This window comes from Corella eumyota, chromosome 2 (genome assembly GCF_963082875.1).
Source record: "Corella eumyota chromosome 2, kaCorEumy4.1, whole genome shotgun sequence".
In the NCBI taxonomy this organism is placed as follows: Eukaryota; Metazoa; Chordata; class Ascidiacea; order Phlebobranchia; family Corellidae; genus Corella; species Corella eumyota.
In genome coordinates this window covers 6,014,259-6,032,600 of record NC_137491.1, presented here as the reverse complement: position 1 = coordinate 6,032,600, position 18,342 = coordinate 6,014,259, and the positions used below count along the sequence as shown (strand labels likewise).

Below are 18,342 nucleotides of genomic sequence, written 5' to 3'. Positions count from 1 at the left end.
AAAAAATCGATATTTTTATTTTAAATTCCAGTTTAAATAATTTACTTTCATTTTATTAATTTCTAAATATAGATAATAAAAATTAAACAGTTAAAATATAAGAATTTAAAATTTCGTTCGTAAATTTTTTGTCATAAATTAATAGTTAGTAAAGAGAAGTTTTTTATAGTTTTATAGACATGGTATGCTACCACACACCAAGACTTTGAACCCGAAACAATAAACCATATAGCACATGTGCGCCGTATGGCGGTCAACTATTAATTTTTTTTTTGTTTTATTTTACAACACACGCAACCAATTTTACATAATTCGTAATTTATTCAAAAAAGCAAAAACAAAAATCTTTATTACAAATTTAATATTTTCTAAACATAAAATTGCACAATGAACACATATATATAAAACATTGCAATTATAACTATGATAAACGTTTGGAAATTTAAGATTTTTTGTTGTTAATAATTGTTTGCTGCGTTTTTTCGGGACTAGAATTTTTCGGATTCGATTTTTGTCGTTGTAAGAGTGGAAAAGATGACCTTGGTGATAAGGGGTCATGACCGGTATTCGACTTCTGTACTCTCGCAAATTTTCTAAAATAAATACTTTGGGTAATTTTATCATCAGCAATTTTTGTAATAATACTTAAAATGCAATATTGATTTTGCCAAAAAAAAAGTTTGTGTTTAAATCTTTCTGACATATTTCGTGTTTAGTGATCATTTGGGCACATTAGACCATCACGTGATATGCATGTTAAATTATTGTGGCATATTGGGCATCTTAATTAGGACACGATTTTTTACGATAATCGTTTTACCAAATGCAAAAATCATAAACATAACATAAAAGCAAAATAGTTTTGGTATAGCTCCAACTTGAACAAATACAGGCTAATGTTTTCACTTAGGCCCATGTACATTTAAGCCATGCAGCGCACGACTGCCAATGCGTCTCACCTAAGTAAATCACGTGACCAAATTTTAACCAATCATTGGTTAGTCTTACTGTAAAAAATTAATCCAAACAAATTATAAAGTTAAACACCAAAATAGAAAAAAATGCATTCACAATTTTGACAACGTATATCATACACTTACCGTTTCCCACAAGTTAGAAATTTAATCATAATATGTTGAACAGAATCAGAATATAAAAGTGGGTTTACTGCACTGTTAATTGGTAGCAGAATTACAGCTGATATTGCATAAGCCTGTTATATAACAAACATTAAAATACCATTTTGGATTATATAACATCAGTGTTTAAGATATTTGATTATTATGTAATGTTACGATACAAACTTAGAATGTTAGTAAATTATTTATAAGTATTATATAAGTTTTATAGCCGTTAGCGAAACTTTACAATATACTATAAATAAATTTTAACAATTTTGCCAATAAATTTTGTTCAGCTTTCATTCTTAATTTTGAAAAATAAATTGAAATTTTTTTTAACTTTAAATAAATATAATTCTTTACGTTTTCTGGTATTGGGTGACCTGCCAAATTTATAAACGCCATTACACATATAGGTAGCCAACATATAACGTCACTCGCTGCTAGGTACATTATTCGACGAAACATTTTATTTTGCCTATAATATAAACAATTTTTAATAAAATATATTTATTTTTTAAAAAGTTTTTTTTTTTGATTATTTTCAAAAAATTTATTTTACTTTTTACTATATTTAATGTAACTGTTTCACCTACCTGTTATTATTCATGTTCATATTGGTCGAATTTCTTACAAATATAAGCGTGTACGATCCCACTATGAAAATGCATGCGGCAAAATTAAATAGGATTATAACCTGTGCAAAAATAAACGAATTACATTGTTTAAATATATTTCTTTCCTCTAGAAGATTTCCTAAGTAATTTGTTATATTTACAAATAACACAACATTACATCCTTGCAAATAAATAAACCTACCAAAATAAATTACATATATTAAAATACAAACCAAAGAATGAGCCCAACCCCTGTCCTCTGTTGTTACAAATAGTTTGGGGATACACACACTGTGTGAACTGTAATACCCAAATTCCCCCTTAAATGTATCGGGGCCAAACGTATCTTTCATCATAGACGAAATTAAAACCCAAGAAATATCTAAATCTTCCTAAAAAAAGTTATTTTACAAATAATATTAAAAAAGTATTGTTTTTCTAATACAGAAAAAATTTCAATTAGTTGTTAGAAATAACTAAAGGTCATTAACTTTATAATTATTCGCAACAATTTTCTTGAGATAAGTAATATTATTTAATACTTTGTTCCAATTTTTTTGGAAATGGTGTTGCTCATCGTGTCCATAAAATAAAGGTAACCGGTTCACAAATGAAGTGACGTCGTCTTGACTAACGACGTCATTAATAAAATATGGATTATGCTTGATCCAAATATGGGAGTTGTAGAAGGAAGAGATTGGCCAAGTTAAAGGTACAAGTGCTGTAAGCAAATTAAAAATGATTTCAGCAAAAACTTATTTTCAAACATAAAATTACATTTTAAACACTTTGAAGCCTGGCATTTTACTACAAATTTTCTTTTTAGCATCATATTGAATGCTCTCAGGCTTAGATTACCTAACAGAGATACTAAAAAAGACTTTTTACCACAAATCTTAACAGTCTTAAAATGTGTACTGACCCAGAGTCGCAGATATAATCCAGGCCACAAAACTAAACAACATTGCATTAATATAACTAGCATGTTGACTTTTAAACGGAGATAAGATCCCATATAGTCTATATGACGTCATAATTAGGAGGATTTCAACAGAGGTTGTTGTCGATAAAACTGACATCACGCCAAGTGCGTTGCAAGTCTTAGAGGTTCTCCAGGCTTTGTCTTCTGAGCAGTAGCTTCCTTGCATGACAAGAGACTCCGATCCGAGAAGAACTAAGTATGCTCCCATAAGCAAATCAGCTAAAGCAAGGTTAATGACAAGCACGTGGTTAACCTTTCCGAACGGCCTTTTCTTGCGAAACCCATTTACGCTGTGAATGCCGTGAATGTACTCAATTAAAACCACAATGTTGGCTAAAAATAACAAACAAAAATATACCTTAAAAAGGTACGCAATAAACTTCTAAGTTCAAACACAAAAAAACATTCTTGTGTTTATCTCACATGCCCTAAATATGTTTTACCTGAAACTGAAATTGTGCCCATAATCCATATTAAAACCCGAAGAAGTGGATTTTTGATCATGTGCTCCCTGGACGCAAAAATGCTCTCATTAAAACTATCCGGAGGACATTCGTCGCTTCCATCCAAACAATCGGACTTTCCGTCCATCACCATTTTAATCGGAACAAAAAAGGGCTTTCCTAAATGTGATTTGAATATAGAAAAAACTCCTTTTCTATTAATTTAAAGACAAAAGTTTTAACAATAATTCAATTATAGTTAGGTTGTGATTTTTCCATAGGTTGTAAAGTTAGATTATCCAGGTAAACTGGGATTTAGGTTATGGTCTATTTTGGTCTTGATTTGCCACGTTTTACCGTCACAACTACGTCATAATGCAATAACAAACCTCCATCACAATAAAAATAATCCTCGCAATTTGCTTCGTCACCTTTGTTTTTGCAATCTATTCGACCATCGCAAATCTGCGATATAAATAACTGTTTTAAACACGAATTAGTTGTAACACGTATATATTCATCAAAGTGCTATTATTGCTGTAAAATAAAGAATATTTTGTAAAGAATATTGCAATTATAAATGATATTTAAATTTTAATCGCCAACTTTTGGTTTTAGTCGCTAAAGTTGACCAAAAACATCCAAAAAATGTTAATATGAACAAATTACATTTAAAGAAATAATCGCTACTTTTAGGATTTGTGATCTTACAATTCGTTCGCAATATTTAAACCAATTTTTACCTGCGATGGAGCAATATGGATTTGACCTCCTTTAATTTTTAAAGTTTCGTTTGCGACAGTATTGTTGCAATAAACTCTATTAGGACATAACATCTCGTCTTCGCCGTCTGGACAATCCATCGAATATCCGTCACAAACTTTTGGGCCGGACAACAAAGTTATTTCTCGGTTGCAACTAAAATAACTTCGGTGGCTACTGCAAAAGAAAATTACTTGTTACAGTTATATTAAAAACCTGTTGAAATTTTATCAAAGATCTTTTTAATAAAGTTAATATATGGGGTATTTACAAGTACAGTATTACAGTAACATCATTACCAAAATATTTCTTACTTGGCTTCTAGTTTGATTACATATTTGCAGTACTCTGGCATTACGTTCCCGGCTGCACAGATTTGATTGCATTCGTCCTCGAAATAAGTGCATTGTGGTACCCCATCACAAATATAAGCATGTGTTTTATGCCCGATTTTACCATTACCTTGTAATAACACGTTCAATATTAATTTAAATTTAAAATTGTATTTTTTTCAAAACTTACTCTCAAGACAGGAGAAGTTCGGTTGACAACTGTGACTTGTACCCATCGAACAAAATGTGGAATTCGGGCAGTTTTGTTCATCTTGTCCTGATGAGCAATCCATCACCCCGTTGCATATCTTAAAAACACAAAAATTACTTAACTTTTTTTCTTGTGTCGTAAAAGCATAACTATGTCTATACGTCAACAACATGTTCAAACTACCTGCGTTCTGTTGATGCATTTTTCGTCACATAAGATCTGTCCAACGCTGCACTTTTTACACGAAACTTTGTCTCCACCTGACGGTAAAATTGAACCGTAGCAAATGTGGTTACAGATTGGCGGCGAATTTTGACACATGCACTCATCTGATAACAGAGCACAATCTATTTTGCCATCACAGTGCTTTTCCTCTGTGAGCAAAAGTATTGCAATTACTTAACTTAATCTTGTTCAACAATTTTTATTTATTTAATAAATCTAACTTTTTAAAGAATATTTGTTAATATATTTAGCAAAGTTAACCTGGAATAACTAGGGTTTCTCCAACGCATTTGAAATAGGATGACGTAGGATGTAAGTGATCACTTTTGTTAGTATTTTTCTGATGTCCATTTTGCCAATCATCTTGTTGTAAAGTCTAAGGAGTATTGAAACATAATCAACCAACATAAACAACTATGGAGCTATACTGATAGTGTCGAAAACATATCTCTTTTAATAAATAATTAAATATGTGTTCACACAAAATAAACTACAAATTTTTGTCTCACAAAAAAAAAGAAAATTTGCATTTAAGCGAAGTCATTTACTAAATGTCTGTAAAAATAAATAAAACGTAAGTTTCTTTGTTATTACTGACAAGATAAGATCAACTTTACAAGTGGTTCTGTTTTTCATGACATGCAAAACACTAAAATACTCGAATCAACGTCATTGGAAATATATTCACTTGAAATATCGCATGACAATGTTTTGTATGTTTGGATTTATCAAAAATTTAATGAGTTGACCTAATCGTTAAGGTTAAGCCTAAACACACATTGACCCGTTTTCCAACTAACTTACGAGGCACTTTCTTTGAAATTTAGTAATCGATGACGTTATCAACAAGCGATTACGCGCATTGAGTTACCTGTAAGGTCACTTAAATGATTTTTGATTTGAGTAATTTATTTTAAAAATGGTTTTACTTTTTAATAGCAATTTGTACAAGCGATAATAATGCATGATTTCGATAATATAAAGTTGCCCTAAATTGCGTTTTAAAAAAGTTTGAAAATGTAATAACCTATATGAAAGCTTGATCAAAAATGCTTGCTTATAATCGAAGTTAACGTTTTCTTTGCTATATTGCAAAATGGTTATAATGCAGCACAAAAAAGTCAATTACAAAAAATTAAAATTAAATATTTTTAAGTTTGTCGAAAACAGGAAATAATGTTATATAAACTACGTCAACACTTACTCCAAGTTTACCGCGCCGGTAAAAAATTCGGCCATAATCCCTTTTAATCATGCTCATTATTTACCGCAGTCAAGTTCTATTTATAACCAGCAACAACAAATTATAATTCTTACTGCGTCATAGTAAATCCTATTACATTACCGCGGCTTTGTATCTGTAAAAGTCGGTAATCGGGGCTATTTGAAAAAATACTTGCTACCCAATTTCCTTACAGCCTTTGTTATTGTTTTTTTTTTTAATTTTTGATTGTGTGAAATTGGATTAAGCGTGCCGAATGCAAAATTTTTATGTTAGTTTTTTTTAAACCACAAACTTATTTTTTCCTTTATATTACTTTAAAACTATTGGAATTTTGTTATATGCAAAAACCACATTTAATATACTTAAATGGTAACTTACTGGTGCTATCTCCTGGTCGCTAAATATGTCCATATCTCGATCACAATCACTCACTCCGTCTTTTGTTACCGTTAGAGGTAGCACACAAGTGTGTGTCACTGGGTGTCGTGTTCGTACACACTTAAATCGGTCGCCATGGGTTACCATTTCGTCACTTCCGTCCAAGCAATCTGGGTAACCGTCACAAAGCTGAAAACACACAAAAAACATTTTTTGGATGTTCACAACGTAAAAGCAGTTTTTATTAATACCCTATACAAAAAATAAGCCCTTTATTACCGTATTACATTGGCCTAGAGATTAGAAAAAGTACAACTACTCAAAACTTTTAAGTAAAAAATTGGGCTGCTGGTTTTTGCATTCTTTTCACATTTTACAAACAATTTTGTTACATTTATAACCATGATGTAACATATCTATATAAAAACACTTGTTTTACCAAGCAAGCTGCCAGGACTAATACCTTTATGACGTCAATGTGACGTCATTGACTGCGTAATTGCGGCAAATTAACCTTACCCCTTCGCGATCAATGCAGTCGCCATTGTTGCAAGTGTAAAGTCGGTTACAGCCCATAACGCATTCATCGGTACCCTGAAAGCACTGTGTAGCAACGTCACAGATCCATGGGTTTGTGATTGACAGCCCGCACCTAGCACCTGATAGACTTGTGCAAGGTACTACGTTACTGTCATTGCCAATTGGATTGTAAGGCAACTCGTCCGTACCATCTTCACATTCTAAACAGCATTTCAGAGGTATAAGTTTTAGTAAACAGTCTTTGAGATGCTATTTTAATAACAATAAATGCTATTCTTTTCTTCTATATGTTGTTATCATTTAAACAACCTAACGTACCAGCTACTCCGTTGCAAAAATGTTCGATCTGAATACACTTTTTTCCTTGGTCACACCAAAAGGAAACCTTACAGCCTGGTTGACATTCGTCCGTTCTGTCTCGACAGTGATCTGAAGTGTCACAAATCCATTCTTCCTGACAAGTTATAACATTTAGCAAGACGTATACGGATACATTAAAAAAAACGATCTAATAGTTTTGGCTTGTATATATATATGTATATTTATCCTCGATGTGGGAAAGTCGAATGCGCGACTTAAACATAGAGTAACATCAGTTACTCCGACCCAGTCTCGAGTTGCCTATGGTGTTTGGGATATTATAATTGCCCGATAGTTATACTGCTGATTAATTGCTGGCCCAGCAGGAGTTCATACCGTTTATAGCACCTCACTCAAGGGCGCAACAGCTTGAGATCAGTGGGGACCGAACCCACGACCCCATGTGTGGTGTAGCAAGTGTTCTTTCCACTACACCACGCTGCCGGTGTTTTTGTTAATCCTATTTTTATAGTGGTGGTATTGCTTTAGATATTTGTGAAACAATTTTTGTGGTAAATTCATCTTAATTGCCTCACTTGTTTGAGAATGCACGTCTTTTCCACGTTGTTTAGAACATTTTTACACTCAATGGCGTCACTGGTTGTTTGGTTGCTGGTAACAACCAATTCGTCAGAACCATCCAAACAGTCGATTATTCCATCACAATATGATTTCGTTGCTATGCATTTTCCGTCTCCACAAATAAACCTTTAAAATATTTATAAATTATTAACTGGCCATTAATTCAGAGTTAAAATGTGTTAAAATTTTAATTTAGAAATATTCGTTAACAAACTACAAAATGTAACATTTGACTTTCTAGCGCCGTACAGCGGATAAGATATTTAATTAAACTCGCCGCGCAAACTTACTTAAATTTTGAATTGCACTGACTTAGACATTCGTCACTGTTATCACCACAATCGTTCGTCCAATCACAAATCTGGGTCATGTTTATACATCTATCAAAAAACGTTTAAAAATTGTAATCTAAAAATACGAAAAAATCTTACTAAGTAAGTTTGACAAAAAAGACGAATCAAAATATTTTTTTAAATTGTTGAACTTTTGATTATTGTTACGTCACAAACCTTCCATTATCGCAAAGGAACTTTCCCACACACTCGTCGCATTCGTCACTTCCGTCGCCGCAGTCGTCGAAACCTTCGCATCTTAGTTGATGGAAAACCTAAAACCATGAAAAATATTAAAAATTATTGGGTGCCGGTATCAGCGTGCTCTGTCTTTACCTTTTTATTTTAAATTTTGTTTCCAGAGTTAAAACCTTTTTTCCTAACCATTTCTTGTTAAATATTTTAAAAACAAACTTGTACATTTATAGGTTAGGTTAAACAACAGGTTGATCTTACTGTCAATATATTAAATTGTTTTAGAGGATTAGTGTAATCTAGACGTGTATTGCAAATTAGATTCAGTTTTAAGTGCGTAAAAGCCACAGAGTACATAAATTATGCATTTACACTACTTGGCAGCAAGTACGTTACTATAAAACCTATATTCAAGTAATTTGTATAAGCTACGTTAAAAAAAATCATAGATTTATTTAACAAATCAATACATTTACTTAAACAAAGACATTTTAGGATTTTAATTAGGCAAAATCATTCAATTTATATGTTTATTTTTTGAAGTTATATCATTACCTCATTTCCATTCTTGCAACTGTATTTTTTGTCACAACTGAGTTCATCTGTTGGATAACCGTGGCACGTAAGAGTGTCGTCGCACAACTTAAAAAACAAACTCACTTACATTAGCTCGACATTTAATCGATAAACTACTTCACTAACCACCAATCGTTATCAATTTAAACGGCATTCGCTAATCCTCGATTTTGAAATTTCGGTTTTTAACTTAAGCCTTTGCTTTTAATTAAGAGGACGACCATACGCCTTTTAAATGATTAGATATTGTGTAAATAATTTATAAATATTGACTTAGAATAAATTTGCTAAACTTTTCGCAATATTTAAATAAAGGTCATGATAATTTCACAGTTTTAATCGATATTAAAATAATCTATTAAAAAATATACCTGCCCCAAAGCGTATCTTTGAGGATGATTAAGATAAAGCAAAGTGTAACAATTTAAGCATCGCTCTTGAAAAATGTTAGATTGTAAAACATTGTAATCATCTATAATGTAACTGTTTCCCTGTAATAATTTGTTTTGTTAATATTATAAAAAAATATGAAACTTAAAAAAGGTCAAAACTTTATATTATTTAAATTTTTAATATTTTTTCTCATTTGGTAAAATCAAAGAATAAGTTAAGTTGACTTACAGCTGGGCAGAAATCGCACCGAAAAAAGCACATTTGTAAACACTCGTCTTCGCCATTTTCACAATCCTTTCTTCTATCGCATAACTGGCCTTCCGATATTGTTGTATTACTAGTTGCGCATTGATATGAGTTGCAATTTGATTCGTCGCTCCCATCTTAACAAAAACACAAATATTTAATAATACTCAATAAATATAATTCTATGTTAGGATTAAAACTCAACGCGCTTTGGCATTCTGACCTTCGCAATCCGGAAATCCGTTACATCTAAACGTGGAATGAATTTTACATTTACTTGTAGGTGATTGCCAGCAATTCTCGTCAACGTCATTTAGACATTGCCCTTTAACGCCGTCACATATCCAAGTGTTCATTAAAGCACAAGTTCTAAAAGTGAATATTTTTAAAAAGCAATAGCACAACATTTAAACTAGGTTTTGTTAACTGAAAACAGTATATTTATGTTAAACCTTTTCTCAAAAATATTCGCCGAGCAATTAATTATTTATTTCATATTTTAGATATGTTATCTCAAATCATTGATTTAGCGTACAGTTTTTAAGTTTAATGTCAAGTTTCATTTGTTTAGTGATTTTTTCTCAATTCTGTTTTTATACACATGTAAATAAATGACGTTACTATATGTTTATGTATATTAAAACTTTTCTGATATTTTTTAAAATTTTGTATTGACTTAAATACCTTGGAAATGAAGTGTTGTCGTAGTTTAAAGCTTGTATGCACGCAATTGAGTCCAAAGGACTGAACCAGGAATAAAGTTGTTCATCCGAGCCATCACTACAGTCCATTTTTCCGTTACAAAATAGTTCGGATTTTATACAATGTCCATTCAAACAAGAAAATTGCGTCGTAAAATTGCAAGTTGCAGTCAGTCCATCTTTAAAAATGTTTTGCTTATTATTAAATGTTAAAATATATACAGGGCCATTATTATTAAAAATTTATGTTTATTTTTCTTTGAAATAAGGGTTTATAATTTCAGAAATTAATATAACTTGAAGATGACATTAATGCTAAGTTAAGTTATGTAAAAAATATTTTACGAAAATATACGAAAATAAAAATTTCCAAAACTGCGTTTTTGGAAAAGTTGTTGTTTCGTTTTTTATTAATTTAAACTTTTAAAAATAGAATGCCATGACAAAAACAACATTAAATACCGTTCACTTTCACCCTTAGCCAGTTCAAAATATTTTATAAAAACATTAAAAAATTCATTAAAAATTGAACATAACAGACACGTTAAATTGACCATGACTTTATATTTAAGCGCACGTGATTACTTCTCTTGCAATCAACAAAAGCGTTCTAGGTCGCCAAAATACTTGGAATCTAAGTGACATCCGCATACAACATTGTATTTAAGTATTTAAAGACATTGATGGATCATTAATTTTGAACTAGATTGAGATTATCTTGTTTGGGTGACGCATGCAGACAACAAAACACAGTTTTCTCGTTTGCCTTGTCGAAAATCGAGCTTTATAATTAGCATTGTGTCTAGGTTTACATTGTTTTTATTTAATGTATTTTCGTATCCCGGTTGTTTTTCAGTATTTTGTTTTGATTTATTACAATTATGTAGAAAAACTCCCTTTGCAAACGCTTCTTTTTAATCAAATAAGTTTTACATTATAATATATCACATTGACGGTAATGTCAATTAATATCTAAAAGTTCATGTTCTTGAATTTATAATAAAAGGCCGCGCGTAAGTTTTCCCAGGGGACCTTTAAAGTACTAATCACACCAATTTATGCTATGTATATCCAACTCCACTAATATATTACAATTCTACGATATAACACGCTTTTTATATTCATATTTGATTAATATTTGCCAAAAGTTGTCGTGGTTATATCACATTTGTCAATTGTTTATTGTTTATATATAACTTCAAGATCAAGTTTAGATAATTAAGCAACCGACTGCACTTCGAAGATCTTTGTTGCATGTAAATAAATCGTTTGGACACGCTGTCTTCTACATGAAAGTAACCAAATGACAGAGAAAGATTAGACTTGCGATAATTGTAAAGCAATACCTTGGTTTTGCCTTAAAATGGTAATACTGGTTTTAAAGGGCTTATTGGATTAATTCTTGGTACATCAAACGCCTTTGCTATAAACTACATATACATTGTTCGCAGGTTTTAACTACATTTTTATTGTTGACAATTTTAAATATTATTTGTACGATTTTTACCTTTTAACTGTCAACTTTGCTTACCTTTTACATTGTCCAACGCTTGAAAACTTTCTTTGAAAATCAATACAACGACTAATCCAAATATACCTAAACTTCTCATGATAGACAAAGACAATTAAAGATCTACAAATAAGTTTTACAAATAACATTTACTTGCATGTAAATTCAAATTACTTCAAGTCAAAAAATAAATTTCAAGTTCACCGCGTCAAATAATTTTATTTGTGTGGTCTGCCTAAACGTGCATTAACCTATACTCGTGGTTCTAAATAACGATTGACTTTGATGCAATTTGTTTTGAAGATTCATAATTTAGATCTACGTTTTTCGTAATGTATACGGCTTAATCTATAGTTCATTGGCCCGTAAATGAAATGTGGACACAAGGCCTTAAGGCTAACGTTACGTTATCACTTTTTTCATTTTATTGATTTATAAATTTAGGGTTTTTAAATTTCGTTTGCGCATACTTAAAACACACATTCAAGATCCTATTAGTAATGACTGAAAGCTGTAACACTCGGCTTTTTTTCTAAATTGAAACCTTGTAAGCCATATTAAGGTATGATATTTCTTAATTAGTTTCTTATTACATTTTATAAACCGACCTTTTAAGCAGTAACGCCTCAAAACGGCTCTAATTTATCGTACGTAAATATTCTTACATCTTTTAGGTAAAGTGACAGACATATCTGACATTTCCTATGTTTGCATAAGTACAAACCGTCGTTGCCTTGAAAAATATGCTATTTTTAAATCAACAAACACAAATTTATTGGACTTTAAAAAAACGTTAAAACTTAAAATAAATGCACAACTTTTTTTGATATATAACCAAATTATGGCTTTTATTTGTGCATCTTTTTTGTCATTTTCCAGTTTTTTTATTTTACTAATAAAAAGTGCTTTTGTGCTAAATTCTTCGGATTTTGCGGTTTATCGAAAAAATCGCTTAATTAAAACAACATTTCGTTTTAAAAATATCTCTGTTCACTGTGACATCAACCTAGCTTTACTAAGTGTCGTGTTTCGTTTTCAAGAAGGCATACAATCTGCTAAATACAAAATCGCCCAGGTAAATAAACCATAAAAAGTGATCGCTTAAAAATTTGACCTTACTTATATTTGTTTAACGTATTATCGGTTTAGAAGACTTGCAAACTTTTTGATTAAATTCTATTAATTTCGCAAATTCTCAGATTTTGAGTAACTTATTTTCTTACTTAAAAAACAAAATTTAGATTAACTGTTTAAGTAAAACAATTGTTAAGTTTTATGTTTCCCTCTATCGTTATACATGAAGTTTAATACATTAAACGAGGTTGTAATTGCATAATAAAATACTTAGCAACACATCTCGACGCATAACATTGAAGTTTTGCACTAGTTCAGACGCCAGACGAGGTGGCCGAGTGGTTAAGGCGATGGACTGCTAATCCATTGTGCTCTGCACGCGTGGGTTCGAATCCCATCCTCGTCGGGTTGGGGATGTAGCTCAGTGGTAGAGCGCATGCTTTGCATGTATGAGGCCCCGGGTTCAATCCCCGGCATCTCCACTTTTATTTTTTTTTTATAAATACAAAAAAATTTAAACATACATACACTTATGTGTGTAAACACCTTAATTTAATATAACACATATTACTTACCTAAAAATATAAAAATATTATTTATAACAATTACAAATCTTTAAAGGTTAATTTGTCGTTTTGGGTTACCTAATACCGAAAACATTTAAAATAAAATAAATTATAAGAATTGTATTTTAAAATGAAAGTCAGTTAAGTATTTTATTAACGCATATTAATAATGATGACCTTATAACAGTCATAATGACCCTTATTTCTGCAACTAATTTCGCTTTATGTTGTATTACAGTACACGTGCTTAAGGCAACATTAATTATTTGTTTTGTTATTCAGTAGTATAAAAACATACTTTATTTTACTATGTCGGTGTTTTGGCTTTAAAAGAAAAACTGATGTATCAAGAAAAAATAAGAATTGTAAACATTTAGTTTTTAACTATGGTACTTGTTGTTGGTTGGACTAATGACTTCGGCAAAAATTTACGAAATATTTACAAAATGTACTCATATTATCTTAATAGTGTTCAGTGTTTCAATAACAAACATTCATATGTCACAAATTTTTTAGATCAAACTTGTATATGTTTAAATGAGTAAATAATGCCTTAAAAATTACAGCAGTCTAGAATATTTTTTCGAAGTTGCCGCCAGAACATTTCTCTAAAACGTCTTTTCATCCTGCGCTGAATAAGTCTTTGTTTACTTTTGTTGTATCCAATGTATTGTTTAGTAGTGCAGTTTTGAAGTCTATTATACAGTTTTCACAAATGACAATAGATTTTAAATAGCAAGAGGATATACGTTGTTTAAATACTGTAATAAAAAGTTAAAGCAAAATTAAAAATTGATCGAATTTTTAACATCAAGCTAGTTATGGATAACGTTTTAAACAAACGATTGTTTTTAGGTTAACTTATAATATGTAGCCTAGTTAAACCTGTTAGGATTTTACCACAAATTTTATTTATATTACAAGTTCTAAAAAACGAATGGCCTAAATTTTTAAATAAGCCCTAACAAATGATCGTTTGTTAATGGTGAGTTATTTTGTAATAATTACTGTGTTGTTGTGTAAGTCCTTATTCGTAAATTCTTATTAAACGCAATACATGGGGTATTAAAAAAATGCGTTTTGTTGTTATTTATTTAAAAAAAAATAATTTAATTAAAAATTAACATACTTATGATTAGGAAACGTCATTAAATATAATATTATATATAACTGTAGAACAAAAACATTTTAAAATTTTAAAATGTTACTTAACTATTACAATGACAGTATATAGACTTTAAGAACGTATTTATAAAATATATAATAAAAACATTAATAATCACAAAAAATATGACATTTTTACTAAATACGTGCACATTTTATCTAGTTAAATTAACTGCTTTGTCTCATTTAACTATAAAAAAAACATCATTTAACTGATATTTGCTGCACAGCCTTCATTATTTTGCATATTAAATTAATCACATTCTCACATTAAAAAAAGAAAGAAATTTAAAATTAATTTTATCATTTGAAGCGACGTTTTATTAACACCTTTTTTATTTTAAAAATATAAAACATCATGTGTATATTTTTATGTCATTTAGCACCCGAGATGGTGTGTAGTTTTTTTTAAATTTATATTAATAACTTTATAAAATTTTAATTGTTTAAAAGTGTTAATTAAAGTAAAGTTAATATATCTATGTAAAAACCTGCAATTAAAATATATGTATATTATTTTTTTATAAAAACTATTTTACTACATAACAAAAATCGTGTTCATCAAGTAATCCTTGTCTCTTCTCTACTCTGTAAAACTGGTCTATATAACAATTTTTTTATATAGTTACAGAAAAAATGTTATTGCATATAGCTTATACTTGTTATAAATTTTTAACTATTTATTTTTTAGTAATTTAGCATACATGTAACCATTAAAGGTCATTCGAAACATATTGTTATTGTCATTATATTTATTATGGTTCGAAATCTTAGATTTCGAAACATATTGTTATTGTCAGTATTATTATTATTATTATTATTATTAATCTTTTCCAGTGTCTTATAAGCTATAAATTTTATTTTTTTTAATCTTGGTCAATCGTATATTATAAAATGATTTACATAAAAACGAGTTAAAAAATTAATTGTTGTATGTTTATCATATTTAAATGCTTGTTTATTTCATAAAAACTAAAGATTGTTATTTAAGCGCAGAACAATAAAAAAAATTATAATTTTTTAGTGTAATAATTAAAAAAAGGTATACGTAATATTTGATTAATTAGTTCAGTTAATATTTTTAATTAGGTTATGTTTGTCTATAAATTTATTTACAATAAAGATTAATTTTAAAAATAATCAAATAATTTCGAACCATATTTTATTTATCAAATAAATCTAGTTTTTATTTTTATTCTTACTAGTCCAAATTTTGAAAGAAGATAACTTTTGTTCTTTAGAGTTTTAAAATCTCAAATTTTAGTATGTTGTATAATATCATAATGCGTTTCAGGCCTTTTATTAACAAAATTTAATTATTACTAATTACTAATTAATAGGTATTTGTTTATTGAAATTTTAAGGTTGTTATTAATTTTTTAAATCTTGGTCAACTGTATATCATGATAATTATAACTCAAAAATAGATTAAAAATAAAATGTTATCACTAATTACTAATTAATAGGTATTTGTTTATTCAACTTTAAAGGTTTTTATTAGGTTTTTAAATCTTGGTCAATTGTATATCATGATATTTATAACTCAAAAATAGATTAAAAATAAAATGTTATCACTAATTACTAATTAATAGGTATTTGTTTATTCAACTTTAAAGGTTGTTATTAGGTTTTTAAATCTTGGTCAATAGTATATCATGATATTTATAACTCAAAAATAGATTAAAAATTAAATTTTATCACTAATTACTAATTAATAGGTATTTGTTTATTTAAATTCAAAGGTTGTTATTAATTTTTCAAATCTTAGTCAATTGTATATCATGATATTAGTAACTCAAAAATGAATTAAAATTTTAATTTTTGTCACTAATTACTAATTAATAGATGTTTGTTTATTCAAATTTAAATTTCGATATGAAACTTTTAAATTTTTATCAGTTGTAAAATATAATATTAACAAGATAAAAACATTAAAATAAGTAATTCTTGTTTATATGTTATATTTAAATGCTTGTTTAATGATTAAAATTTAAAGATTACCCTTAATCTTTTAAATTTTGGCCAATCTTATATTATAAAATCATCTAAATAAAAACGTGAAAAAAATAGTAATTTTATTTGTTTATTATATTAAATTTCTCATTAATTAGTTAAAAGTTAAACATCAATGTTCAGCTTTTAAATTTTGGCTATTTTTTAGATAAAAATTTAAAAAGGATATAAACGTATTAAAATTTTAATTCTTAATTATGTGATATTATAAATTTAAAAGTTCAAAATAATAATATAAAATGTAGACTTATAAAATCTAAAAATCCATGAAGCTTTAATTTCTACTTGAAGTGAATTTAAAGTTATCGACATAATTCTAGTTATTGGGGGAGTTGTAATGTTACAAAATGTTTTTTGTGGTGACATGCATGTTATTTTTTTTATTTTTTTTTTTTATAAAATAATTAATCAGTGTGAGTTTAACGCTTGAATAATTTAATAGCGTTCTGGTCGCCGTCAAAAATCGTCCTTTTCGCTAGCCATTAAAGTAAAAACTATTGGTTAAAAATTTAAGTAAAATGTTAAAATATAAGTAAAATATATGTAAAAATTTTTTTTTAATTATTTGTTATTATTATATTTTAATACTCGTTTGATTACTAAAAAATTAAGATCGGTATTTTGCTTTTAAATTTAGTTTACTTTTATATTACAATGTCAATGAATGCGTGTTCGTTTGTTAAAATTATGTTTAAATATAAAAAAAATTTATATTTAAATTTATAATTTACTAAATAAATTACTAAATATATTATATTTATAAAAAAGAATCAAACGATTTTGAACCATATTTTATTTATCAAATAAATCTAGTTTCTGTTGTATTTTACTAAAATTTTTCGTAAGCACAATGTATCGTGAAATTTATTCTAACTTGTATTATTTATTTACAGGTTTACAAAATTTACTGATTTTTAGTACTTACGCATCTGCAACAAAGTATTTATGAAAAATACAAGAGATGAAAACCATACAGAAATGCTATATATAAATATATATTTAAATGTGCTACAATTAATTTGAAATACAATTTTTATGTTTTTGTATTTCTTATTATTTAAGATTATATATACGCCAAATTGTTTTTGATTTTCAGCTGTTACTGTGGTGTAGTGGTAAAGGAGCTTGCGTTCTAATTCTAGCTTCCAATTTCGATTCCCATTGACGTAATTACATCGTAAAAAATTGGATTTAATAATTAATTGTTTATTTTTTTTAAATTATTTTATAATTTATTATTTTTTTATGTTAGTGATTTAAAATTTCTTATTTTTTTAAAATATTTATATGCAAAATATCATTGGCCAAAGATATCACGTAACCTTAATAAACTCAGAATAAAAATGAGTTCAAACTTTTGTTTTACTGAATTGTTTTGCGAAATGTTTTATCTTGAAATGTTAGTTAGGCCGATGTGCGTTTAATTAAATATAAAATTTTAGGTTTTGAGATTTCATATATTTTTAATAAATGTGTCATAACTTTTATGAATATTAATATTTTTAAAATATATTTTGTGAACACGTTAATTGAACTTGCGCAGTTCTAGCAGAACAATTATTTTTCGATTTAAATTTTTTTATTTTTTTAAATATTTATATGCTATATTGTTGGCCAAAAATATCACGTGACCTTAATAAACCCATAGTAAAAATAAGCTCAAACTTTTGTTATACTAAATTTTTTTGCGAAATGTTTCATCTTGAATGTAAGTTAGGCCAATGCGCGTTTAATAAAATATAAAATTTTAGGTTTTGAAATTTCATAAATTTTTAATAAATGTGTCATAACTTT

The 18,342-nt window shown here is 28.4% G+C and overlaps 1 protein-coding gene and 2 non-coding genes across 3 annotated transcripts; 2 read left to right on the top strand and 1 right to left on the bottom strand.

Annotated features, from left to right (window-relative positions):
• Nucleotides 1-308: 308 nt before the first annotated feature.
• Nucleotides 309-11,845, bottom strand: LOC145742972 (uncharacterized). Its single transcript, XM_082560819.1, is given in 26 exon segments — nucleotides 309-593; nucleotides 1,101-1,213; nucleotides 1,485-1,599; nucleotides 1,718-1,818; nucleotides 1,972-2,130; nucleotides 2,281-2,492; nucleotides 2,640-3,053; nucleotides 3,164-3,343; nucleotides 3,553-3,628; nucleotides 3,907-4,102; nucleotides 4,240-4,387; nucleotides 4,448-4,565; nucleotides 4,652-4,842; nucleotides 4,955-5,069; nucleotides 6,297-6,485; nucleotides 6,816-7,036; nucleotides 7,155-7,290; nucleotides 7,733-7,904; nucleotides 8,069-8,158; nucleotides 8,288-8,385; nucleotides 8,861-8,947; nucleotides 9,253-9,372; nucleotides 9,503-9,657; nucleotides 9,744-9,889; nucleotides 10,205-10,400; nucleotides 11,753-11,845. Coding segments are annotated over 26 exon segments (3,978 nt in total). The 5' UTR covers nucleotides 11,832-11,845; the 3' UTR covers nucleotides 309-442.
• A 1,284-nt stretch (nucleotides 11,846-13,129) lies between these two features.
• Trnas-gcu (transfer RNA serine (anticodon GCU)) lies at nucleotides 13,130-13,211 on the top strand. The gene has a single exon. It is a non-coding gene; the product is annotated as a tRNA-Ser (tRNA).
• Nucleotides 13,212-13,215: 4 nt separating this feature from the next.
• On the top strand, nucleotides 13,216-13,287 carry Trnaa-ugc (transfer RNA alanine (anticodon UGC)). Its single transcript has one exon. It is a non-coding gene; the product is annotated as a tRNA-Ala (tRNA).
• The last annotated feature ends 5,055 nt before the right edge of the window (nucleotides 13,288-18,342 follow it).